This window comes from Corvus brachyrhynchos, unplaced genomic scaffold, assembly GCF_000691975.1.
Source record: "Corvus brachyrhynchos isolate BGI_N302 unplaced genomic scaffold, ASM69197v1 scaffold22, whole genome shotgun sequence".
NCBI lineage: Eukaryota > Metazoa > Chordata > Aves > Passeriformes > Corvidae > Corvus > Corvus brachyrhynchos.
This window is the reverse complement of record NW_008238355.1, coordinates 7,133,198-7,158,142: the sequence shown is the minus strand read 5'-3', so window position 1 is coordinate 7,158,142 and position 24,945 is coordinate 7,133,198. Positions and strand designations below refer to the sequence as shown.

The following is a 24,945-nucleotide window of genomic DNA, read 5'->3' as shown; positions in this document are numbered from 1 at the left end:
ATTTAAAATTACCGCTTCTTGTTGGTCTCCTGGAGCCAACAGAACTGATAAGATTATACTTCCCAGATCATGGTCAGGGTAATGAGGATCCTTCAGACTCAAGGTAACATCTGTTTGCCTAGGAGACAAAAAAGCTATGCATTTACTTGGACTTCAGGCTCTCAGATAATGAAATTTCTCAACCATGAGAATTAAAGGCACCTGAATTTATATGAACCTACTTAAAAACAGTGTCACAAATTTGTTTCTACTTTCAAGTATTTCTGCCTGAATGCTCATAAAAAAGAGTAAATATTTTCACTCTGTATTAAGTACTTACATGTACTGAAGTAATTAAATCAAAAATCTAACATTAATGGATTAAAAAAAAGAAAAAAAATTCAAACATTAGGTGGCAATGCTGTGAATGAAGTTAATATGAAAACAAGATTAAAGTGGTTATAAAACTAACCTCTCCACAGACACTGTAAAAATGTGCATCATCAGCTAATAAATTAACATTCATAAATACAGTAATTTCTTAAACAAAAGTGGTTTTCTTTGGTTCGTTTCATGCTGTGTAGGTTTATGTAATTATTTTCTAGCATAATGTTCTACTTACAACTCCACAAACGTGGTATTAGCAGATAAATATATAAGTATTCCATAGGTTTTTTTGTGCCATACCTGTTTAATTCCAATGAAGTGAGATCCAAAAAGGCTGAACCAATGAAGTCATCTTGAAGTCCAAAGTCATAATCAAATACCTAGGATGCACAAGAGCATTTTTCAGTGCTAGAAATCTTTCTTTCTTTAGAGCTTTTCTGACTATGAATGATTCCTGAAACTACTTTTCCAGAGTTGAAGCTTCATGTCTCTCACCTGTTGAATCAGGACTACCTGAAAGTAACCTGAAACTTTCTGTCCAGAAAATCAAGTTTGAAACTGCTTGTTTGTAAGTCAGACTGCATCATATTGAGACACTGGTGTATACTACTACTAGACTACACATGTGAACGACATTAATTTTATAAAAATAAAAAAAAAATTTTTATAAATACAGACATTGAAAGAAGGAAGATCAAAAGACTAAATAAAGTTAAGCAGAATCACTGATTTCCTACACATTGATTCCTTTATGAATCCTGCAAAATGGAAGCAGAAGGGCAGGATATGGTTATGATAAGCACTTGCATTTGAAATAATATAATTGCACATTTTGAAGGCTGCACAAGTTTGAAGGATTAGAAATATTACAATCTAAGACTAAAACTTAATGGATATGTGTAAGGAAACAATGACAATTAATACTCTACTATGAGGACCCTGCCTCCTAATTTGCTATCTAAAAGAGAAAATACCTGGATAAATTTATTGACATCCAGACAGGAATCTGGCCAGTACATCGAATGGTTTTTTTTTGAGATGGCTTATGACTTCCTAAATCTGAAGAAAGAATAGCAAATAATCTGGGTGCAGCTATTGCAGAGAAATAAACAAAAAAGGGGGACAGCAACAAAGAAAAGTTGCAACACAAAAAATTTTTTAAAAGGGAGATCAATTATCAAAATCAACTTTTAAGGTAAAATGAATTTTTTTTTGTAAACATGAGGTTTTCTGAGGACTAGAACATATCTTCAGCTAAGTAAGAGTGAGACTTGTGAACAACTTGTAAGGAGACAGGACAGAATTTAACTGAAATATGACAGGACTAGGTTCAAGGTCTTCAATTCTAATATACGCACTTCAAGTATTGTATTACAGAAACTCTTCTAGGAAGCAAAACTGTTAATCTTCTACAAGAACCTTAATATGGACAGGGTTAACACAGTAGTAACAGAAATCCTGTGGCCCAAAGGCTACAGCACAACTGCACAACTCAATGGATTGGATACAAGTGTGTGAGCACAAGTCTCTCACATGCATTGACCTACTGAGTGTGCATCCTCGCATTTTCTGTAGCTATTAGTCATTCCAGCAGGAAAAGAAAACAAATGATGAAATCTCAGTGCATGCTGCAAAGTCAAAATTGTTTTTCTCCCTTTCTCCCTCTACAAATTATCATGTTGAAAATACAAAGTAAGTATTTTTAGCTGACTTAGTAAAATTCAGTCATGTTTTAAAATATCTGAATGAGCTATAAAGCCTAAAATACTTTACACAGTATGTTCAGAATACAACCATGATAGACATTATACCACTTGACACACTTTTCCTAGGGAAAAAAACCACACACCCTCCCGGAGGGCTGGTACTTGGCATAAATAAACTAAAACAGGTGGCTACATTGCAAGTCTTTGCATCTTCCTCTCTCTTTCACCTGTTCATTCCTTATGAGTCACTACGGCAGGAAAATGCCATTTGAGGATTCTAATTAACTTTCAAGCTTTTCTAGTAATGACATACTTTATCTGAGCAGTGTGAAACATAGTACTGGTTAATGCTTAAAGGATGTTTAAGTGGCGTTGCATCAATGCCAATCTGATATCTCAGTTAAAGATCCTGTCATGAATTTTAGCTTAAGACTGATACAGATCTAAAACATCATGTAATTTCAGATCCGCTAGGAGAATTATACAGGTAAGCCAAGCTGTCATACTTTCTCAAGTATTTTCAATGTAGTCATGTTTTATTTTGAATCCTAGGACTACAGTCTTTCTAAATACATTTTCTGGAACATAATTTTTATCTCCTTTTGTTTTACACAACTAAGAATCACTTTTGCATGTAGATCACCATAAAATACCAGGGCCAGAAAAGCACCTTTCTGTTCTGTGGGTATAAAACAATCATCACAGTTTTTCTAGTTTCCATTTCATTATCAACATCTAAGAAATACTAGTGACGCTGCTTATTACTCAGGACATTGCTGGCCACATTTTGATCTAAATTCAAGCAATCTGTTATTGCAGAATAATTGCTGCCTCTAATAGGACAAAATCATCCTCAGCTGTGATTTACTAAGGAGACCTACAATGTAAAAATCTTAAGAGCAGAAAATGGTATGAAACACAGAAGCAAACTCACTGTGTTCCCTATAAACAGAAAAATTAGAAAACTTAGGAGAATCAGGCATACATCTCAACTCAAACTGACCTCAGCAATGAATTGCTTTTACTAGGACAGATTATGCTTCCTATAATCATTATGCAATGATATTTCCACAAATAAAATGGATGCCATCATAATGAAACACAGTTTACCTTCTCTGTTCTTCTGCTAAGATCACACTAAAAAAATATAAAGTAATTATGACCTGAAATAAATAAAAATACCTGTGTTTGCCCCTTTTAAAAATGTTGACATCATTCTATAGACAAAATTTAAATAATTTTCTCTAAAATACTCTAATTAGTCTCTAGTAGTGCACTATTGCACAATACATTTTTCAGTATACAAATATCACAAAACCTGAATTCTTCCAACAATTCTTCTGTTGTAATTTATCAGACATACATATGTATGTGTCTTACCTTTATATACAATGGTTCTCTTAGGTTATCTATAAGAATGGAAGCTTTTTCTTCCCACACAGGATTGAGGTTCTTATGTACTGTTTTACTTCTAAATACTTCTTTTCCTCCAAGTTTGAACTTGACATATGGATCACTCGTTCCTGGTAAAGACATGTATATATACTGTTAATTCCATCTTTGTAATACAGTAAGGAAGTGGAGACTAAGTCACTTAAACAGAACTAAATGGGATTTCTATAGATAGTCAAACTCAAAACAGGATCAAACGAAAAGAATTCTTTATTGTCGCAATCTATTACTTTCCAGTATGTCATTACTCAGTTAATTAACTCCATTAACATCAAATGGGTGATTGCATTACTTTCTGTTGTTTACAATCCATTCTCAAAGTCACACATGAAATACTGGCAGTACCGGTTTTAGTTAACAGAACTACGTCCTTATTAGGACTAGTGTTTTACTTAAATGCAACAACAAAAATTAGATTATAAAGAAAAAATTAGTCCTGTAAAACATTAATCTAATTATGTTGTGCTTTTGAAAAGGCACATACTCCACTGACACCACTAGTATAAGTCTTCATTGACTTTATTGTGTCCAGGCTTTCCTCTTCCATAAAGACTCACTTCCTACAACACTCATGATGAGAAAATTAACTCTAAAGTCAGTCCGCAAAATCCACAACATGTCTCCTGCAACAATCACCTGCTCACTAGAGAGCACTGGACAAAGCCCATTGAAATAACTGAGTAACAATTAAGTGTGATCAGAAAAACAACCCTGAAGGGTATAAGAAAAGTGTTAAATATGGCATATGAATGGAGTATGCATGGGACATGTATGTGGAAGTGTCACAAGGACTGAATAGCCTGTGAGAGGAGGACTCTTGGGTGGGCACAGAGACTAGCAGGCATCCAGGAGTGCATCTGGGACTAATTGATGAAAGACTATCTTAAAATAAACAGTAACTCTAGCTTGAGTACCAACTGCATCATCATTAACAGCAGCAAAATTATACGACATCTTTTATTTTTTCCTTTAACTTTTAAGACTTTTCAAGAGACCTGCGTGTTTTAGAAGTTTGTGTTCGTATCCACTGGGAAACACATCCAAAACAAAAAGATTTTCTTAAAATTGCAACATGCTCTTCTAAACATAAATTAGAAGGGTTATGACCAGCATTCTTTGCATTATTTCATCCAGCCACAAGATGTCAGTACTCTTTATCTGAAGTTATGTCTCCCCTTTCAAAAAACTGTAGCAGTGGAAAACTGGTCTCTCGTGTGACGGGGTCACAGTCATTCCCACCTATAATTACTGGGGCAGAATTTCAGTGGCATAAAAACACTTTGTCTAACACAACTGACTTGCTCCTTGGCTATTCAAGTAGTGGTGATGATTTTGAAGTCAAAGATCAAGTATTTAAATTAATTCTGTGTAATGTGAAGAATACTTTTAATATGGACACTATGTTATGGTGTGACCACCCCCCTGCTCCTTGGGATCACTCTACAACCTCAGGAATTCTGTTAGGCCTTGACCTTCATGTAGATAGTTTGGCAATGAAACATCCCTTGACTGTACCAGGAACTTCTGTGTGCTTAAGGTGGGAGTGGCATTGAGTTGAAAGACAAGAGAGGGAAAAATCAGTCTTTCCCTGACATCTAAAACAGGGAAAAGGATTCTAGATTGTGAGTTGGAAGGGTTGATTGAGATTACTTAAACTAGGTTTGAAGGGAGAAGGGGTAAGACCAGGCTCACTAAATGATGAGGCTGGGGGCAGCATGCCAGTGTCAGGGTTGAAATTGATAACACAGCTAAAACAGATGACCATAGTCGGGGTAACAAACAGGAGGAACTGGAGGCCATTCTTTAGCAGAAAAGCTGTGATACAGTTGCCATTACAGAAACATAGTAGAATGACTTGTGTGACCGCAGTACTGCAATGGATGTTTAGGAGCTCTTCAGAAGGGCCAGGCGAGGAAGGAGAGGTGATAAGGTGGCTCAGTACTTTAAGGAGTGTTTCAGCTGTATAGAGCTCAAGAATAGTGATGATAAGTGTTTGTGGGTAAGAATCAGGGGGAAGGACAACAGACTGACATCCTGGTGGGAGTCTCTTATAGACAGACCACTCAACCAGGATGAAGAGGTAGATGAAGCATTCCATAGGTGGCTGGCTGATGTTTCACAGTTGCCAGTTCTTGCTCTTGTGGCAGCCTTCAAAAGGCTGGATGCTTGCTGGAAACTCAATGCAGCAGAGAGGAGGCAGTCTAGCAGATTCTTGGAGTGTGTGGAATTTCCTGTCACAGCTGGCAAGGGAGCCTACCAGGGCTGAGATCCCACTAGACCTGCTGTTTGGGAATAGAGAACGGATTGGTGAGAGACGTGGTGGTCGGAATGCCCATCCTGGGCACAGTGATAGAGTTTTTAAGTCTTGGTGAAGTAAGGAATGGGGTCAACAAAACCTCTGCCTTGGACTTCCGGAGGGTGGACTTTGGCCTGTTCTGGAATTGGTTCAGAGAGTCTGCTAGGAAATAAAGGGGCCCAGGAAGGCTGCGCACAGTTTAAGAAGAAAACCTTATAGATGCAGGAGTAAAATGTCCCTATGTGCTGAAAGATGAGCCATCAGGGAAGAAGACTGGCTTGATCAACAAGAAGCTTTTGCTGAAACTAAGGGGGAAAAAAAAGGGAGGTAATGACTTTTGGAAGAAAGGGCAGGCAACTAAGGAAGAGTACAAGGATGCCATTAGGTCATGTAAAGAGAAAATCAGAAAGAAAAAAGCTCAGCTACAACTCAATCTGACCACTGCTGTGAAAGAAAAAGTGTTTTTATAAATATATTAACAACAGAAGGAGGGCCAAGTAAAACCTCCATCGTTTTTTGAAAACAGGGGGAAACACTGTCACCAAGGATGCGAAAAGGGCTGAGGTACTTAATGCTTTCTTTGCCTCAGTCTGTACCAGAAAGATCAGTAGGACCAGTTACTCTCAGCAAAAGCAGCCCTTGAGCTGGTAGACAGGGGTGGGGAGCTGAATAAACATCCTAATGCAAGAGGAATTATTGACTTGTGAAGCCATTTGGACAGTCTTAAGTCTATGGGACCAGATGGGATTTACCCAAAAGTACTGAGAGAACTGGTGGAAGAGCTCACCAAGCTGCTCTCCACCATTTATCTATCAAGTCCCAGATGACAGGAAATTAGCCAACATGCTGCCTGTCCATAAGAAGGGCTGGAAAGTGGATTCAAGGAACTACAGGCCTGTCAGCCTGACCTTGGTGCCTGGGAAGGTTATGAAATAGATTCTCTTGAGTGCAATCATACTGCGCATACAGGATAATTAAAGGATCAGGCCCAGCCAACAGTAATTTAGGAAAGGCAGGTCCTGCTTAACCAATCTGACCAAGTGACCTGCCTGGTGGATGATAGAAAGGCTGTGGACGTTTGTACCTGGACTTCAGAAAAGCCTTTGATACAGTCTCTGACAGCATTCTCCTGGAGAAGCTGGCAGCCCATGGCTTTGGCAGTGGCCAGGCCCAGAATGTGTGACTGAATGGTGTCAAATCCAGCTGGTGGCCAGTCACTAGTTATGTTCCCCAGGGCATTTTAATTTTACTACCTACATATAAATTTACCCAATGAACATGCAACTGACCAATTACTAAGGCAGTGTTTACCAGCACACTTACCTCCACGGTCCCTTGCAGCTAGATTCTGTCCTCTTCTTAGAGTAACATTCAACTGGTACATTCCAGGGTCCCCAGGGGGGAAATCTGCATTACTAGCTCCAAATGAACTTGTTCTCTGGGGAGGAAAAAAATAAAAATGCAATAGCTAATATTACTAAAAGGTTTGTGGAACATATATGTATATAACATCATCCTACCGAACTAAGAAAAGGCCATGTCCCACTCCCCCACCTCAGAGCTGAGCTCCCCCAACACCAAGGAATCTGCCCCGTCTCATCAGTAAAACAATTACCAAGACACCTTTAAAAAAACCAAAATAAACAAAAAACCCCAAATCAACCAAAAGACCAAACTGTGACTGAAAAAATAATTCTTTGATATAAAGGTGTTGGAAGATAGATGGTCTTTAAGGTCCCTTCAAACCAAAACTATTTGATGATTCTATGAACCTACACTTTTAATTACATTCACATCTAGTCGTGGCCCACTAAAGCAAAATAAGTTAGAAAAACACAAAGTTAGACCTTACAGTATTATTTGGACTAGACATTACCAGTATTCTCAAATCATGTGTTGATTCAATAGTTATAATCTATGTATTAAATAAACATAAATGAACTAAGATTATGTCATCTACTGCAGTACTTTGCAAGATACGTGTTTTTTTTCCACTGAGTTTTGGGGAAAGCTGTGGCAGAGAAATAATCATGAAGATATTAAATGCAGCTATAGTTCTGTATGCCAGGACAAATACTCTTAGATTAGTTTTTTGTATAAAATGTATCCTTAAAAAAATACAATAAAGGAAGTCAGAATACAAGGAACTCTCCAGACCTCTGGTGTACATGAACAATAAACACATTTCTGTCCAAAAGACAAAGTAGAGAAATTATATTTCTTAGTGTATAGATAAGCTTTTGTAAAATAGTTTTTAACACATCTGTCCATAAGTAGAATCCAATTACAGTGCATGCTTGGAACACTACATTAATTTTAAGACTAGAAAAATTATATCAATTATACATTCACAATACATATTAGAACTTCATCTGTTACACGCTTTGAACACTGTATTTACATATGTTCATGCTAGAAGCTAAATATTTTGAGTAGTTCTATTAATATGTTATTATGTAATTATGTGTCCTCTGCAAGGAAATAAAAACTTGCATGATAGAAATATCTCAGAACGTGTACCAAGTGCTATACCATTTCATCAAGAAACAAGTTTTGTCTTCTTCCTTCCTACTAAACCCTTTCTTCTTTTTAAGGTAATACAAAAAGTAAAGCATGAAGGAACTCACAGAATAAAGGCATTTCACTACCTGGTTTATTCTTGTTATTTCAGGGACATAACTTCATGCCCTAGCATATTAACCTTTGCTGCCACACATACAATGCTGGCCAAAATGCACACTGGCATGCTCACTGGTTCCACAGCAATGAAAGACAGACAAAGAATGTCTGGCAGCAAAAAAAACCAAACAGAAGAGTTTCCATCAAGTTGCTCCTCTTTCCATCTGCCTCCATACCCTGATTTTGGAGCAAAACAGCTTCCTGACATTTATTCATTTAAATCTAACATAAAATTTTACTTCTGCATCACCACTTGCAGAGCCTAAGATAGTACAGCAAAAAGAAAATAAAAACAAGTTCTCAATTTCTCCACTAAGATTACAAATCTATTCTTCAAGAATGAAACTGCAGCTTTCTTACCAGTTCTGCTCCACATTGTCCTCTCCATCCTCCTCCCATGTCATTATCCTCCCTTGCTTTATCACAAATTAAAAACTCTCATACTTTCTCTATTGTGAAAAGCAACTACTGCAATCATGCCAAATCCTTCTGGGGTTATCAGTTGTTTCTTACAACCACAGTGGGTTACCTACAAACAATGAATTGCCTGCACAGGGATTTAGACTCTAAGTTTTTCAACGACTGAAAGAAGTCTTCCTTTTCAAATAAAAGTAATGGCGGGTAACTCTTTGTTGCATTTTCTTACTTTTACCCTTCTTTTTATCCTTAGGAGTATATTGCCTCACCCTGTTTCTAAGGGGTTGTGTAACAGGTTTTTTTTATGAAACCATTAACCATTTATGGCAATTCCAGTTCCAGACAAAATTAATACTAGTTACTGGGTGAACGGTTCCTTTCACCAAGAAGTAGACAAACCAGTCAGTGTGCAAGTACCGACCAACATCTCTTATGATCATACGTGCAAAGATGTAACCCCCTAAAAGAACGGGAGAATTAGATCATACTAATGAAATTGGAACTTTTGTTGGAAATCACACATGATGTACTCAAACACTTAATATTGGGAAAGTAAATCATCCTTGCCCAGTACCAAATGGAACAGGGTGGTATTGGATATGTGGACATAAAGCCTGTAAAGTGTTGCCCCTCGGCTGGAAAGGTGTTTGTATTTTAGGAGCCTTAGTCCCTAACATAACAATAACTGATAAAGACCAGGTGCCCTCGGGACTATAGATAAGAAGCTATTTGGAGTGTACAAAATGAACCTTAGATGGTGTAACTGAGTGACCAACTAAATTTTATAGTTTTGTGATGGTTTTTACCCTGGCTAAGAGTAAGTGAATTAGAAAAGACAGTAGTGAACTTTTCTGCTACCACAGAATATACAAAAAATCATACAATAGATGTCATTACTGCATTGCAGAAGGAAGTTAAGAGCTTGTCACAAGTTGCTCTACAAAACCAAATGGCACTAGACCTTCTCTTGGTACCACAAGGAGAAGAATGCACTGTCATTAACACCAGTTGCTCCGCATACATTGATCAAAGTGGTGGAGTGTCTACAGATGTCCAGGAAATCTGGAAACAAACACAAATTTGACAATGCATAGCTCAAGATGACACCTCCTGGGGATCTGAAGAAATCTGCATCAAACTGACTTCGTGGTTACCCAGCTGGACTTGGTTAAAACATCTATTTATAGTTGCCACCATAATAATTACTTTGTGTGTTTTAGCTTGCATGGTGATTCAGTGTTACAGCTGTTGTAATGTCTTACACTATAAAATGAAATACAGATATTAATAGACCAGTTCCCACAAGGGGAGACTTGATAAGAACAGTAGAACAGAACAGCATTTTACTGTCATAAGGACAGTAGAACAGAAAGCACAGCCTTGGAGAAAGAGATAAAGGAGTAACTTTGGCAAACATAAGTCCAAAATGCAAGCAGGATGCCAGCTCAGCTCTGCAAGGCTGACAAAGCAGAAGTTATGCAAAACAACAGTATTGTGCTAACTCAAAAGCTGGAGTTGAGGAAAAGCCATCTAAAAAGGACAACAGACATTGAAGACCACCAGAGAAAACCTGAAAATGACCATATAAGGACTTTGGTAAGGGGTGTGACTATGTAAAATAAAGTAATACATATACATCAGGTAATCAGGGATGGCTGATGAATATGTAATCAGTGTGTATGATAAAAACTCTGTTTACCTGACTCTTGGGGCACTTGATTAGAGAAAGGATCCTCTGAGTGACCACCAGCGAATGCCTGATTTCTTATACTCAAAACCGTATTAGAAAAAACTGTGTTTCTATCTGGCTGATTTCGGTATCAAGAATGAACCACTTTATCCTGGCCAAACACTGGAATAGGTTTCCCAGGGAGTGTCCCTGAAGACACCTGAAACCTGCTCTGACATTGTCCTGAGAAATCTTGCTCAGAGCAAGAGGTTTGACTGGTCTGTCTCCAGAGGTCCCTGCAAACCTCTGTTCTGATTTTCTGTTGCTTTGAAATGTCATAGTAAATAAAGCATATGCTGACCTTAGCTACCTTTCTTCAAAGCATTGTTTTGCCTTCCACTTCTGGTTGCCCTGATATGGCAGTGCTGCAGCTGGCATTCAGAATTACCATCCTCTCCACCCCTTAAGAGCAGAGTATGTCCGAGATACCAAGATACACATAAACCTGAATTTTTCAAAATAAGCTTATATATATGCCTTGCATTTATGCTGCAGTGCTCATAAAAGCTGTAACTGTTCCCTGCACATTTCAGTCTTTCTCTGTAAAGGAACCATTACGTTCAAAGGCACAGCCAGACACACTGTGTATGACTCTACAAACATGAAACTGCTTTCTACATGCATTTGCAGAAAGCAAGTTACCCGCACTCTCAAAAATCCCGACTATAATCTTTTTCAAAAATGAAAAAAGCGTAACAAATTGAGGTCATCATGAAACAAATTAGATCTGACTTTCAGAAGAATTATTGCATAATTATTCAGTTTCCAAGACAAGGAAAAAGACTAAGCACTTCTGTGCCATTTTGGTTTTAAGAAGATTACTAGAATTTACATGGCTTGTCCAAGAACATTTTTACAAGTACACATGAACTTGCACTCACAAACACATGATGTATGCACAAAGTAAAAGGGGAAATAGAAGCAGTCTCTGGGGGATGGAAATAACACTGAAAACACAAAAATCACATACTTTTTTCCCGCCAAAAGTAGACCCTAAATTCCAAAAATTATTGAACTGTGAGGCATTAAAATCATACCTGCATTTCCTTTTTCCTGAAACTTGCACTATCACACAAAAAAATTCTCACACTTGCCTGAAGAGTGCAGAATTACACAGCAAATGATGTCAAACATGGAAGATGAAAGAGAATTCAATTGGGAACCATTGAGAGGTGTTCACAGACCAAAGATGGTCTGTGAACAATTAGCTGTCTCCATTTAAAAATGAGATAAATACCTGAAGTCAACATAAATGCCATATACATAATTCACTTGAAAAAAACCATCTCCAATCATTGCATTTAAACTTAAGCCATCCATGTTTCCACAACAGAAAACAATACTAAAATATTCCAACCTTATTTTTTCATATTATTAATCTTAGTTAATGATATAAAAACATATACACACATTTTACATAACCAGAAGTAGTTTTTTATTTAAATTATATTACAAAGTTATATTTTACATTTTAGGAAATACATCAGAACGTGGCATTTGAATTATTTTGAATTAATTTTAAAGCAAATATATAGTATTTGCAATAGTATCACTACCAGTAAAACAACACCAAACTGCTTCTAATATGAACTTCCCTAGTGCTTTGTGCTGCAAATCTGCGTTAGCCTTCTGAGCTGGCAACTGCTCAGCAATACTGCTCACCTCCAGCTGGGAGCAGCAGCTCTGCACTAATATCATTTGACTACTGCTGCAAACTGTAGCTACTCAGAATGAAAGTAACATAAATCTTGCTTCAATTTAGCTTGAAACTTGAATACGGAAAGTGAAATGTATTTCCTTAAAATCTCTATATATCTTTGAAATTTTGCAGTCATTTCAGCTTTATGGATATTCAGAAAACATACAACAGATTGTAGCCAAGTGGGCAAACCACTTTTTTCAGGAATTCATATTTTAAACATTGAAATAACTGATTTAATAAGTATCACTAATGACTGCAATGAAACACCAAGTCTTCCCTCAACAGCAGCTTGCTGGAAAGAAGAAGGATATGGTCGAACTAATTATCTCATAGCACATAGTAGCCAACCTGCACACCAGTTTTGGTCACTCTTACACAATTTTGTAATTTTAGCTGTGTTTATAATTTCAAAATGGTGGAGTTAAATATCCTTTTGGCATTCACTTCAAAGCTTAAAAAAATAAAATAAAATAAAATAATAGTTTCTAAAAATTACTCCTAAAGAAAAAAGAACATATATCAGAATCACTCTCCTCAGGAAGAAGTGATGGTTTTGGAAGGATCTGCATAGCTTTTGAGGCTTCACATACCAGATACTGCCCATATCCATCTCATTTAATCCCTCATTTTTGACCACTGGAAGCAGAATAGTAATTCTCCCTTACTTTGCAGATGACAGGCAGAGCACTCAAATTATTCATGTGAGAGAGTCCACAAAAGGAATAGTAACATCTCCCTGACTGCAGCTCTGGAAAACAATTAACTCATTTTTAAGTACCACATACATTGCTGTTCTCATTAAAGGCATTTTCAACGAACCTCATGTATTTCCCATACAGTAAAAGCAAAAGCGTTTGTTTGGAGAAACAGGTATCCCCCTTTGACTGATGCCTCCTTCCCTCTCTGTCATCCAGTCAGTTCCAGCCGCCAGTCTCCTGGGCCCTCATGCTGAGAACTTGCCTGAAAGCCACTCATTACTTCTCTTCCACGCTAGCAAAAGGGCAAAGGAAATGAGCATGGACTGAGAAACACCATCCAGAGTGCTCTGATGGATGCTTGGATAAAGATGCATTTTAACAAGAACTCCACACTACAGCATACACAATGGTGATGTTGCCCGCAACAGTGAGTCTTCTGGTTTCCTTCTTTTAAAATTTTCATAATGTGCCCATCTCCTTAGTTTCTAAAGACAAATGATGATGTATTTTCACACTAAAAAAGTTTTGGAAATTTGGTTGTTTCGAAACCCTACTACAATGGATAAGGGATCAGTTATTCAGAAGGTAAACCACATCTCACAGCACTTGCTATGAGAAATTATACAGCATATAATGGACCTGTGACACTGAGAAAGTGTGTTTAAAATGTGTGTTTTCTGCTGAAGTTCACAAAATAAAAACACTTCCTGCAGAATCCATGTTCACATTTCAGGTAGATTACTTCACTTTTGAAACAATCACCTGAAAAAATTCATTACTTACACCAAGAAATAACAAACTGTGATTAAATACACCTCAATGTATTCATTGGAGTAAAGCATTATATATTCACCTGAAAGGTTGGAACAATTTGTTTCAGTTGTTCCACTTACACACCAGTGGTGGTATTTTTCTTCAGAAAACTGTATCTTCATGATATATGATATCTTCATCCAGCTTTTCAGAATTTGCTGCACCATTCAAATGAAAAATACTACCTACAAAAGTTTCATAACGCTACTTCCTGATTTAAATATTCTAAACTAATATGGAATTAATGAGATAAGTCTTGTTAGAATTAGCATGATAAGGGGAAAATAATTTTTAGTTGATGAAAAGAAAGCAATTTTAACACTGCAATGCTTGCTTAGGAGGCTACAAGCATACATTAAATATTAAAAAGGTATGTACAGTATTTCTTTCAACTCAAGAACTCTGTTTAATAGGATAGCATTTTTTTCATAATTTCATAGAATCCAGATACAGTCTGGTGAACTCTTCTTCTCATCACAGGTAAATTTAGCAGCACTAGGGCTGTTCTCTGTGCAGCACAGCAATTTTTCAAGCTGCACGGCCTGAATGCCACCAGACTAGTCTGCCTTCCTTCCTTAATTTTATAGCCAAGAGATAAACTGGCAAGAACAACCATTAGTGACAACAGTTAACTACAACTAACGGCAGCAAAACTATGACACATCTTGTGAACAATTGAGGTGCATTAACCTACTAAAGCAAGTTTCCCTGTACCTGGATCAATGCCACCAGTTCTTCTTTGCCTAATGACAGCATACTTCATTCTCTTATAAATAGTTTTAATGCAGCAACTGACCTTGGTTGTTCAATAAAGGTGACTGGTTTTGATACTGGCCTATTTGCTGTTTGGCTTAGACTGTATTGTGTTTGAGACTCCACTATTAATTTTCAGATACAGTGCTTTAAACTTTTGAGAAGAAATGGTATGTAGTATTTCATAAATTAGTAGTAAGCTTTGTAAACTTGAAACATCAACTTACGTGTAAAATTTTTTTTTTTTTAATCTAGCAAAAGAATAGCATTTATGGCGATTTAGTACTGGTGGAACAATTTCGAAACTGAAAAGCTGAAATCACAATGTCCTGTTTTTAATTCTCTACAATTTTGCTTATCATCAGTATAGATATACTAAAGAGAGAGTCATCCTGGAATCACATCTGACAGTTGTCACACTATGAGAAAGTGAAGCTAACAGCAATTTATCTGCTCCCTTTCTACAAGCCTCCACTGCTTGTAGAAAGGGAGTAGATAAATAGAACCCATAGAAAAAGCTGTCTCCACAGCAAATTTTTGCTTGCATTGAGATGGAAATGTAGTTCCTATCGTTTCCACCAGACATAATCTTTTCACAGCTTCACATAACTTAATGTGTATGCAGTTTACAAAAGAGACAAGGGAGTAACACAATGGCACATTCCTCCTGAAGACAAAATTACTTTTTGCACAAACTCAAAAATATGTATACTACACCAAAATTCACATTGCAAGCAGATGCACTCTAAAAAGAGTCACCATGTTCCAGTTTACTCAAAAGGAAAGCATATTGAAATACCTCCTTTCATCAAAAAAAGAGCACTTGTTCCTTTAAAGCACTGCTGAATTATGCAAATACAAAATGCATTTTGATACATTCTAAACTTCAGTCTAAGCAAGGCAGTGATAAGAGTTAATGGAGTTCTACTTATTTATTATCTTTTTAAGATTACTTTTACTTACCCACAATTAGGAATGTAGTTTCATTGCTCATGCATAGTGAAAGATGATACAGCATTTATTCTCAACTCCTGGACATATTCCTCCAGATCCTCCTGGATTACATATATTTAAACCCATTCTAGAGCTTCATTACAAAATCAGTTTTGTTCATGTTTGTGAGACAACCAAGTAGATCTTTCAGTGATTCTGGCTGCACTACTACCTTGCTGTATAAACCAGGCTAGTATGCCTAGAGCCAATGTACTACCATGCAAAAATCCCCAGCCAGCCATGAACAGCCTGGTTCAAAAATCAGGAGCTCAGAACTCGGCACAGATTAGCAACTCATGCTAACACACATATAAAAGCCCCTCAGGCCTAAAAATTGCGGTTTTTTACATCACTCTTTGATGATCTATAAGACTCTACAGACGTGTAAATGGGAGGAGCTAATTCAGGACAATACTTGCATTTTTTTCCATTCCCCATGAACACACTCTTGGGACTCACAGTCATCATGCAAACTTGATTAATACCTCTTTTCACATCTTTAAACAAAAGGGATAAGGCAATCTTATCAGCTGAAAGATCTGCCAACATTTCTGGCAGAATTCACATCCCATTTACTTGGGGTTTTTTCTTCCTGCCCTGTGGCTTGCAATACTAGCAACGTACTTAGTATTTTTCTTGTAATTTCCTTTGCACAGATCTCTTCCGTATATTTCTTCTCACTACCCTAATATTTCTCATGTCATAAAAATTCTTGGCGGAAGAAGTCTATTTTGATAGCAGCATGACAGACACGCTACCAGAGCTCTTTAGATTTACTTCAGCTATTGTATGGAAATTACAGCTTACTTCCTGTAACTGAAGAGCTAGGTGGATTTGAATTTTGCAGGTGGATTTGACAGCCAGACCCGTAGGTTCTCCTTTGCAGCACAAGTCACAGGATTTTGCCCTGAAGACCTGAAAAAGTCAGTTTGCCCCTTAGTAAGGCAAGTGGAAACCAAAGTTAACCTGCAAAAATATTAACTCTGATTAAATACTTACTCTTTCCATATTAAGAAGTACATACTTTATTTGAAATCTCTGTCTCTGCTCCTGTCACCCACAACTCGTATCTCTCAGCTCAGCTGAGTAAAATACCCAGAGATAACACAATAACGAGCGGTTGAAATGCTTATGGAAATGGTACTCCTGGTAAAGAAAAAACCCAAATGCAAGAACAAACACAGAATTTATTGATTTTATTATATTGCCCCAAATGAGAAATTATCTTACTAGAAATTCTAGTTCTATAAACACAATCTTGAACATCATCAATTCTCCTTTTTAAAAGTCACAATTTTGAAATGCATCAATAAATACTTGGAAACCCTCCTGGAACTCTGTATCTCATGTATCTGCACAAAGATGGGGTTCAAGTGGGTGCAGGAAATCAGAGGATGCAAACCTATGTAAAACGTATGTACACACTTGCACTTCTAATGATTTCTTCTTTCTAACAGTCAAAGTCTTTGTTAACTAAGGACCCATTAAAGATGATATAGAAGAGAATTTTGTGCAAGGTCTTGCATTTTACCTGATTTGAAAAACATTTAAGGATTTTGAAGTATGTAAATGAGACACTATCCACTCACAGTTGCATATTGTTAAGGAATACATCTGGTGTAGGTAGCTCAGTTTGCAAGCTGCAGTTTCAAGGTATAGACTGAGACGAAGGCTGAGCTCCAGATGGGAGTCCAGAGAGACAAGAGGCCGTGAACTGCCAACCTTCTGCATAACAAAGGACCCAAACACTGGTGGACAGGTGAATGGACTCAGACGCATAGCAGGAGCTGAAAACTCACAGGCACTTGGACCGTGAGGGTATAAAAGCCCAGGGATTCCTTTGTTCACACTCCTTGGATGTGACAGCTCGAGCTGGTTCTGTGTTACTGTCAATAAATGGCTTTACAGAACTAGAGATATGAACATCTGCTACGGGAAACCTGGGGTCAAACCAACGAGAAAACCTGGTCTGACTTCATGTGAGTTAAGTGTACGGGTGGTAGCCAAGCAGGGTCTGGTCAGCTCACTGCCCACTGTGAAGGGGCTTCTGTCCCAGCAGCTAAAGTCTCCAGAACTGGGAATGTGACTGCCAGAGATTCTTGTGAATGGTCAGAGTGGGAAGTTTTCTTAACGGCTGTCACTTTACTAAAAGCAACAAAGCAACAAAAAGCTCTATGAAGAACAGAACTATCTTGGTTTACATTTGCAGTGCTGATGCAATGTACTTGCTGAAGACACGAACTTGGTGTAAGCAAACTCCTGAGAACTGAGACTGGCTCACACCTCCTATTTTAACCACCAAAAATGCATAGTGTACTACCTTCACAGGCACAACAGGCAGTTTCTGTGTTTGTGCAGGCCTGTTTTCCACTATTTAAAAATACTTTTAACAAATATTATGGCTGAGGGTATATTTCAGAAGTCAACTAAAAGTGTTATGACAGATATTTGGATATAACAGAATCCTAAATTAAGAGAGAAGGAAGGAGGTCCAGAGGTAACACTTCTGCTACAAAAAATGCTATGCAGAAAAAAGAGAAGTCTGTGCTAAACCAAAATAGCCTGAATTAATAGCAAAGCAACTCAAAGTAGAGGAGTTTGAGTAGCTTTACAGAATTGTGTACATTACCTTGTAGAATACATCACGCTCACCACAGACACTGTTTTATAAACTTTTACCAGTTCTGGAAACACAGTTGCTTTAACAAACACCTCAGACAGCAGAAATGTCTCATTCACCTAAGATGCACCTTTGCATCCCTTGACTTTATAAAGAGTGTTATACTCTGCCCCTTATTCTAAAGCTGTCTTCTTCAACACATTAAAGACATGACCACCATGAAAACGCTTCAGTTAACCTTCATGACTCACCTTTCACAATAACCACAATAAAGAGGATGAAAGCAGGGACACAGCCACTAAACAAAAAGGGACACAAAAATTGTTAGAAGTAATAAAAAATTCATAAAGATAGCTCCTCTAAATCAATCTGAAACCAGATCTTAATCCTTGTATTAAGGTGCAATACTTTGTGTGATTTTGAGTGCAGTTTTGACCATGGCAGGCCATTACAGATAGCACTGTATTGCTCAACAGTAAGGAAGGAGACAGGAGAAGCTCTTCCCTTGGGTGTGGTAATTTGTCTCTTTTTTGAAGAAAGACAAAGAGGTTCCCACTTCAGATGCCGTGTGTGTTTGTAAATTCTAAGGACATTCAGTCTGACATTCAGCTCTTCTGCCTGCGGACGTGCAGGATGGTAAGTTTCTCGCGAGGAAGATATTAATGACATGCTAATATTAACAAATAGGTTAATACTAATTATTAAGTGTCTCACCTGTGTTATACAGGGTGCCAAAATGTGTGTTATGGTATCAGGCAGGTACTTCCGGAATTTGCTGTAAACATTCTCGGACGTCTTTAACTGCTACAGTGACTTTTGAAATCTATGTGTACTGCTTAATTGTTTTTACAAAGCTTCAGAATCAGAATTGTTCATCTTTCATCTATCACATTTCAATTTTTAGGGACAGCAGGAACCATATAAGTGCAAAAACATAAAACTAATCCACCGTTAAAATCCATTTTCTATACTAAGTCTTATTCCTGAAGAAGGGAATGCGCATTTTCTCATTTTAGTAGCTTGCATACTATTTATTTTCAAAGAATTTCTCTGTGATTTTCTGTTGTGGTTTTTTATTTATTTCTTTGTTTGTTTTCTGTTTGGATGGGGGGGTTTTGTGTGTTTGTTGTTTGGAGTTTTTTTTGTTGGGGATTTTTTGGCAGAGGGGGAATTGTGGGGGGAAGAGGGTGGCAGGGTATTCATTTCCATAATGATTTTTTTTAAATAGTCAGATTGCAGAATTTATTCTGAGTTCTAGAGAAGGACTGGACCCAAGAGGTTTCAATAATTGAACAGATTAAGCAAAGCTTTAATTTGCTACAATAACCATTTCCCAGTCTGAAAATCTGAAGAAGAGCTCCTTTTTCTATTCATGTAAAAATATATTTTTGAAGAAACTTTCCCCAGGCTTCTTCACAAATCTGTGCTAGATTTAGGACATCTTTATAAATACAAATATTGAAGGAAGACTGTTGGAGACAGCAAATATCAACTATATATATCAACTAGTTGCCTCAGTGCTTTTCAAAGCACAGTGATTGCAAAGTACAGTGTGTTTTCATTTACTGGAACACCACAGACTTTCCAGGAAGAGAAGAGAGATTGCAAATCCTCTTCATCTCCTCTAGTGATGTAAAGCACCTCACAAAAGGGTAATTTTAACATGCTGCATTTTAGGAGCAAATTTTAACTTGTTCTTTTAGGTATGAAGGCATACAATTTGTACAAACACCTAAGTCTCAGGAAGAAGACGGCTTTTTGCTTAAATGGGTCCAAAGCTTATCACACTAGTAATAACTTTTTAAAAGTCTTTTAAACCTGTAACTGCATGTAGTCACATTTTTCTTGAAGAGAAATTAAGTTTCATTTAGAAAGAAAACTTTCCTCCTCAGCTTTCATCTGCTCTCATGCTCTAATTAGTCAATTAATTTAGCAAACAAGACTTAGAATGTATCAAAGGGCCAGCACAGGTAGTTTTGTGGTCACACAGCAAGCTTAAATGTACACTTGCGAATTTTTGCTTAAGAAATAGACAAAACACAGCAGGATTCTTGCTACAATTAGCAGTTATTACTAGACAAAGTAAGACTTAAGTTACTTACAGAACACAGGAATTTCCTTTGGCACTATGGCTGAATTTAGACCTTGCACACTAAAGTGCATTGCAGCCTCATGAGGGGCCCTTCAAATCCTCCAGATCTGCCATCTATCCTGGAGGGCACCTGCTCTCAATTGCTACTACTGCTGTTCTTCTGAAGTAAAGATGAAAGCACAGACCTTCTCACTTTCCCTGAGGACTATGTCTTGCCTCTGCAACCTAAACCCAGCTATTCCCCTACCCAATGCACTTGACAGTGTCCAAACTCACTGAGCCTTTGGCTTTCACAGCATCACATGAAAAGCGTGGCATGTGGCTGCGATGAGAGGAACTGCCTTTCATAACACCATCGTCCACAAGGAGAGACACCTTGGCTCAACCACAGGGACCATACAAGAGACACCAGTTTCACAGCTCTACCCTACAAGTCCTGCCCCAAGGACCAGCCAAGAGGACCAACAGCATCACCTCCTTCTGTACAAGCTGTGCAGGGGAGGGAAAGCAGTTGCCCATGGCCTGACCCCTTCTCTCTGTTTTAAGCTGTCTCCTCCAGCTTACTTTAACTTTCTATTCTGGGAGAGGAGACTGGAAGTCAGGACTACCTTCTGAAAGGCATGACACTCTGCCAATGAGTAACAGCATCATGCTTTCTCACTTGCACTACTTCTCCCCCCAACCTTAAGCCTGATCTGTACAAAATGAGATTGACTTGATTTAAATTGGCGCAAGAAGTTAAGAGGGAGAATGATATTATAGAGAAGATACAGACAGACAGACAGATGGAGAGATATTGCTCCATATATAAAGACAGAGACACCTCTCACTAGACCAGGTTACTCAAAGGGGTGAAGCAACCACAGCTTCTCTGGGCAGCCTGTTCCAGTGCTTTCCCACCCTCACAGTCCGGAACTTCTTCCTAGTATCTAATCTAAATCCACCCTTTGTCACTTTAAAACCATTACCCCGGTTCTATCACTTCATGTCCTTATTAAAAGCTCTCCTACAGTATTTTTCAGTACCTAAACATGCCTGTCTTCATGCAGTGTACCTTCATAGAATAATGCAGCAGGACCAAGAATGTGAATTCAAGAACGTGGCTGAATTAGTTATGTCCTAATTGCATTTAGCATTCTCACAGAAATCACTTGAACTGGCACTGTTGAGAAATGTGAGAGAATAGTAGGTTGTTTTCCTCAAAGAATACAGAACTAGAAACCATCAAGTGCCAGAAACATTTTAAAGAATTGTGACTTCTTTAGCCAAATCCACTAATGCATGCTGTGTATGTATTTTACTGTAAAAAAACATAATTAAGTAAAAATTGGAATGTGTTTCTTAAATTATGTTTCTATTTGATTTTTCGGTAAATAAGTCTTACACTAAACATATACTGCAGCTACCAATATTTCATATGAGCTATACTAACTCACAGTAACAGTCAGTTACTAATGCTCCACTAATGTTAATTTGACCAAACCTGTAATACTACTACCATTTCTCTATTCCTTAAGGCATAAAAGAGGCACATTTGATTCCCTAGAATTTTTCTATTACTTAAAATGCAAATTATTTTCCCTATATTCTTTCTATACACATAAAACTAATTTCTTTGAAAAGTTATACCCAGTATCTGAAGAAAAAACATGAGATAAATTGAAGTGAAACTAAATCCTTGTTTTAACTAAAGCTTATACTGGCCAGTCATGCAAAAATCACCTTAGTGTGACCAATAGCTGTTGAAATACTCAAGGAAAAGCACACACTAACAGTCCTGGTAGCCAAAACCAATATATGTACCTTGCAGTCAACATAAGCAGCACCTTGTAAAACAGAGGCAACAGTTGTCTAAATGCTTCCTAAAGAATACACAATCCTAGACATCTTGATACAGCCATTAGTGAGACTAAAAAAAAAAATCAAGGAGGAGATATATGATCTATATTCCAGATAACATTGGTATTTTCTTGGACAGGGAAACTGAGTTTATTCCAAAGTTGTGGTGATGGGAAGGAAAGAGAAGAAAGTGTCTTGATGGACAGATGACAACAACAATAATAAGCAACCTTAATAACTTGTTCCAGCCTATCATCAGGGCAAGATGAAGTGGATAGTTTGGCACAGGTCTACATTTGCTTCTGTTATGCTGTCTTGGGGTGACTTCATGATGCTGTATCCCCTATCGTCTGCTCTATGCCAGACATGAATCCTGTGCTTTTTTGTGCCTTTAAGGCAGACCCGAGAGAGAGGGGGGGGACGGCAGTGGAATTCCTTTGGCACTGTGTTCAAAAACACTGATAACTTGTTCTCTTGCTGCTCAGCTCTTGGCTTCTGCAGCAGAGAAGAGAGTGGCATTCTCTTACTTTTAGCTAGCTTCTTGTTCATTAGTTGAGGAAAGAGGTTTTCCTGGGACTTTGGCTTCTTCTTCTTCTTCTCTTCTGGACTGTTCAGCAACACCAGAACATCATCCGAGAGGCCTTACACTGCAGCTTGGAGGGGCCCACGCTGATTCCCAGCTCCACAGAGGAGAGAGCCACGCCTACAAAGGACTCTGAATTTTACCAGGTTCTCTCCGTAGTGAGAGCTTTTATTACTTGACATTGTTCTTTTTTCCCGTGACTGCTTGCACTTTTGCTTGTTAAATAAATAGGTTTTTTCACTATCCTCCGAGGAAGATTCTTTCCGAACCTGGTAGGGAGAGGGGTGGCTGTAACCTGCCTTCCTTGGAGGAGACGTTCCTTCCACAGCATTTCCTTTAATTTGACTCAAACCGGGACATACGCTTTCAACATCCTTTCACTAATTGCTGTTCCATTCCAAGCCTTTCAGGCTGCCATTCACAAGGCTTATATTTTATAGCATAAAACTGGGCTAAAGAAGGAAAAAAAGTAATTCATAGCATCCATTATCACTCAGCTTGACAAAAAACTTCCTCTATTTTTGTTTGTATTTGCAAAATGCCTATGCATACTTGACAGAACTTTCAAAATTACGGTTTAAATGTAGAATGGTTATAAAAGTTTGTACTAGTTTTTGGCTTTGTTTTTTTTTTTACTCTGAACGTTTTATGGACATCCAGAAATTAGTGCTTTTTCATAGTAGCAAACTAAAATTTTGCACTATCCATAAAAAAATTTTAATACACATTGCAATAATTTGTTCATTGCTTCCTGTACTTTTCATTAAAGTGATAAGACTTTTATATCCTAAGTGACTAAGCAGAGAAGGACTGTATATATAATACGCTTCAGAAGAACAGTTTAAGAAATGTATCTATTTCCAGTGACAATCAAGCAACAGGTTTGCATCACCCTGACCAAAACAGTTCTCGAAGGCGAACAAGCCTCACAGAACCAATCTGCGTCATCTGTATTAAAGCCATTTAAAGTACAGGAGAGGGATGGCAGGAAGGTACTGCCAACATCCAGAATATTCACAGGAGTCTGTTATGAGAAACACAAGTCTTACACTGCAGTGCTAACAGGCAAGACATCCACTGGTTTCCCAAATGCTGCTAAACAAACTGCTTTTGTTTACTGTTCTTTCATCTGGAATACAATTAATGATCAATAGAAGCTGTTAAAGGGAAACATTTTAGTTTGATCTTGTAGCTCACAACATGAAGAGTCACTCAGAAAAAAGCAAGCTGAAGTCTATGAGACCTATCAGCCAAGAACTGAATTTCAAACTCATCTTCAAATATAAATATTGAAAGATAGTGTCATGCAGGGAAAAACATGAGGATGGAGTAATTCTCTGTAAGGCTTACTTATACTACCACTATTTTGGCACTTTTATTTTAACAGTAATACTTTGTTAAGATTTTTTCATTTCAAACAAATTCATACTTACGTGTATTCACACACTTACATGTAGTGTAACACCTTTGCAGAAAAGCTGATATGTTTTTCCTGCTTCCTGTTATCATGTACATTCTAAAGCATGCTAGCTTTGGGCCTTAAAATTAGTTCAATACCTCCTGTGTAGTCATTTCATTTGGATTTTTTTAAAAATTCCAGCCTTTCTAAGAAGGAAAAAAGACAATCTGGACAATCACTGTCCTTTAGATTTACAGTAACAGAAGCTTAACACGTATTTGACAGTTGGCCTAACAGATGGAACGTACCCACAGTAGATAAAGCACACTTAATTACTCGACAACTTTCTTTTGTATGGATGAAAGCAGCTAACACATGAATAAAGATCAACTGGCTTCCTAGAATATTGAGGTTATGTGGAATCTTAGTCCACTGCAGATATTTTGCATCTCCTTTAAACAAATGCCCAGCTCTGCAGAAAGTTACCTAAGCAGATGCCTCAGTCTATGTGTTGAGAAAAAGAGTCTAGTTGACTAAATCTTGTATGAAATTATAAGATCGTAGCCTAGATATACTCCATGTGGATTTGATTCTGCAGAGTGCTAAGAAACAGCAGTCATCTCAGCAATTAGAAGTGAACATCCCTCACTGCTATTATGCATCAGTGAAATCTTAATTTATTACATGGCACTGATCTCCTCTTAGGAAATAAAAGTCATTTAAAAAGCTATCACTGAGATGACTAATATTTTAGAGTACTATCCCAAAAGAGTTTCAGATGTCTGGCAAGAAGATATGTTATACATTA

The 24,945-nt window shown here is 37.6% G+C and overlaps 1 protein-coding gene across 8 annotated transcripts in view; it reads right to left on the bottom strand.

The window, feature by feature from the left end:
• Positions 1–24,945, bottom strand: part of MCTP1 (multiple C2 and transmembrane domain containing 1) — a 235,269-nt gene that overhangs the window by 167,270 nt on the left and 43,054 nt on the right. For all 8 annotated transcript variants that reach the window (XM_008634576.2, XM_017735425.1, XM_017735426.1 and 5 more), the window contains exons 2-5: positions 7,144–7,258; positions 3,453–3,595; positions 667–746; positions 13–118 (exon numbers count right to left, since the gene is read on the bottom strand). In XM_008634576.2, coding sequence (XP_008632798.2) covers positions 13–118; positions 667–746; positions 3,453–3,595; positions 7,144–7,258 — 444 coding nt within the window. The remainder of the gene's footprint in view (positions 1–12; positions 119–666; positions 747–3,452; positions 3,596–7,143; positions 7,259–24,945) is intronic.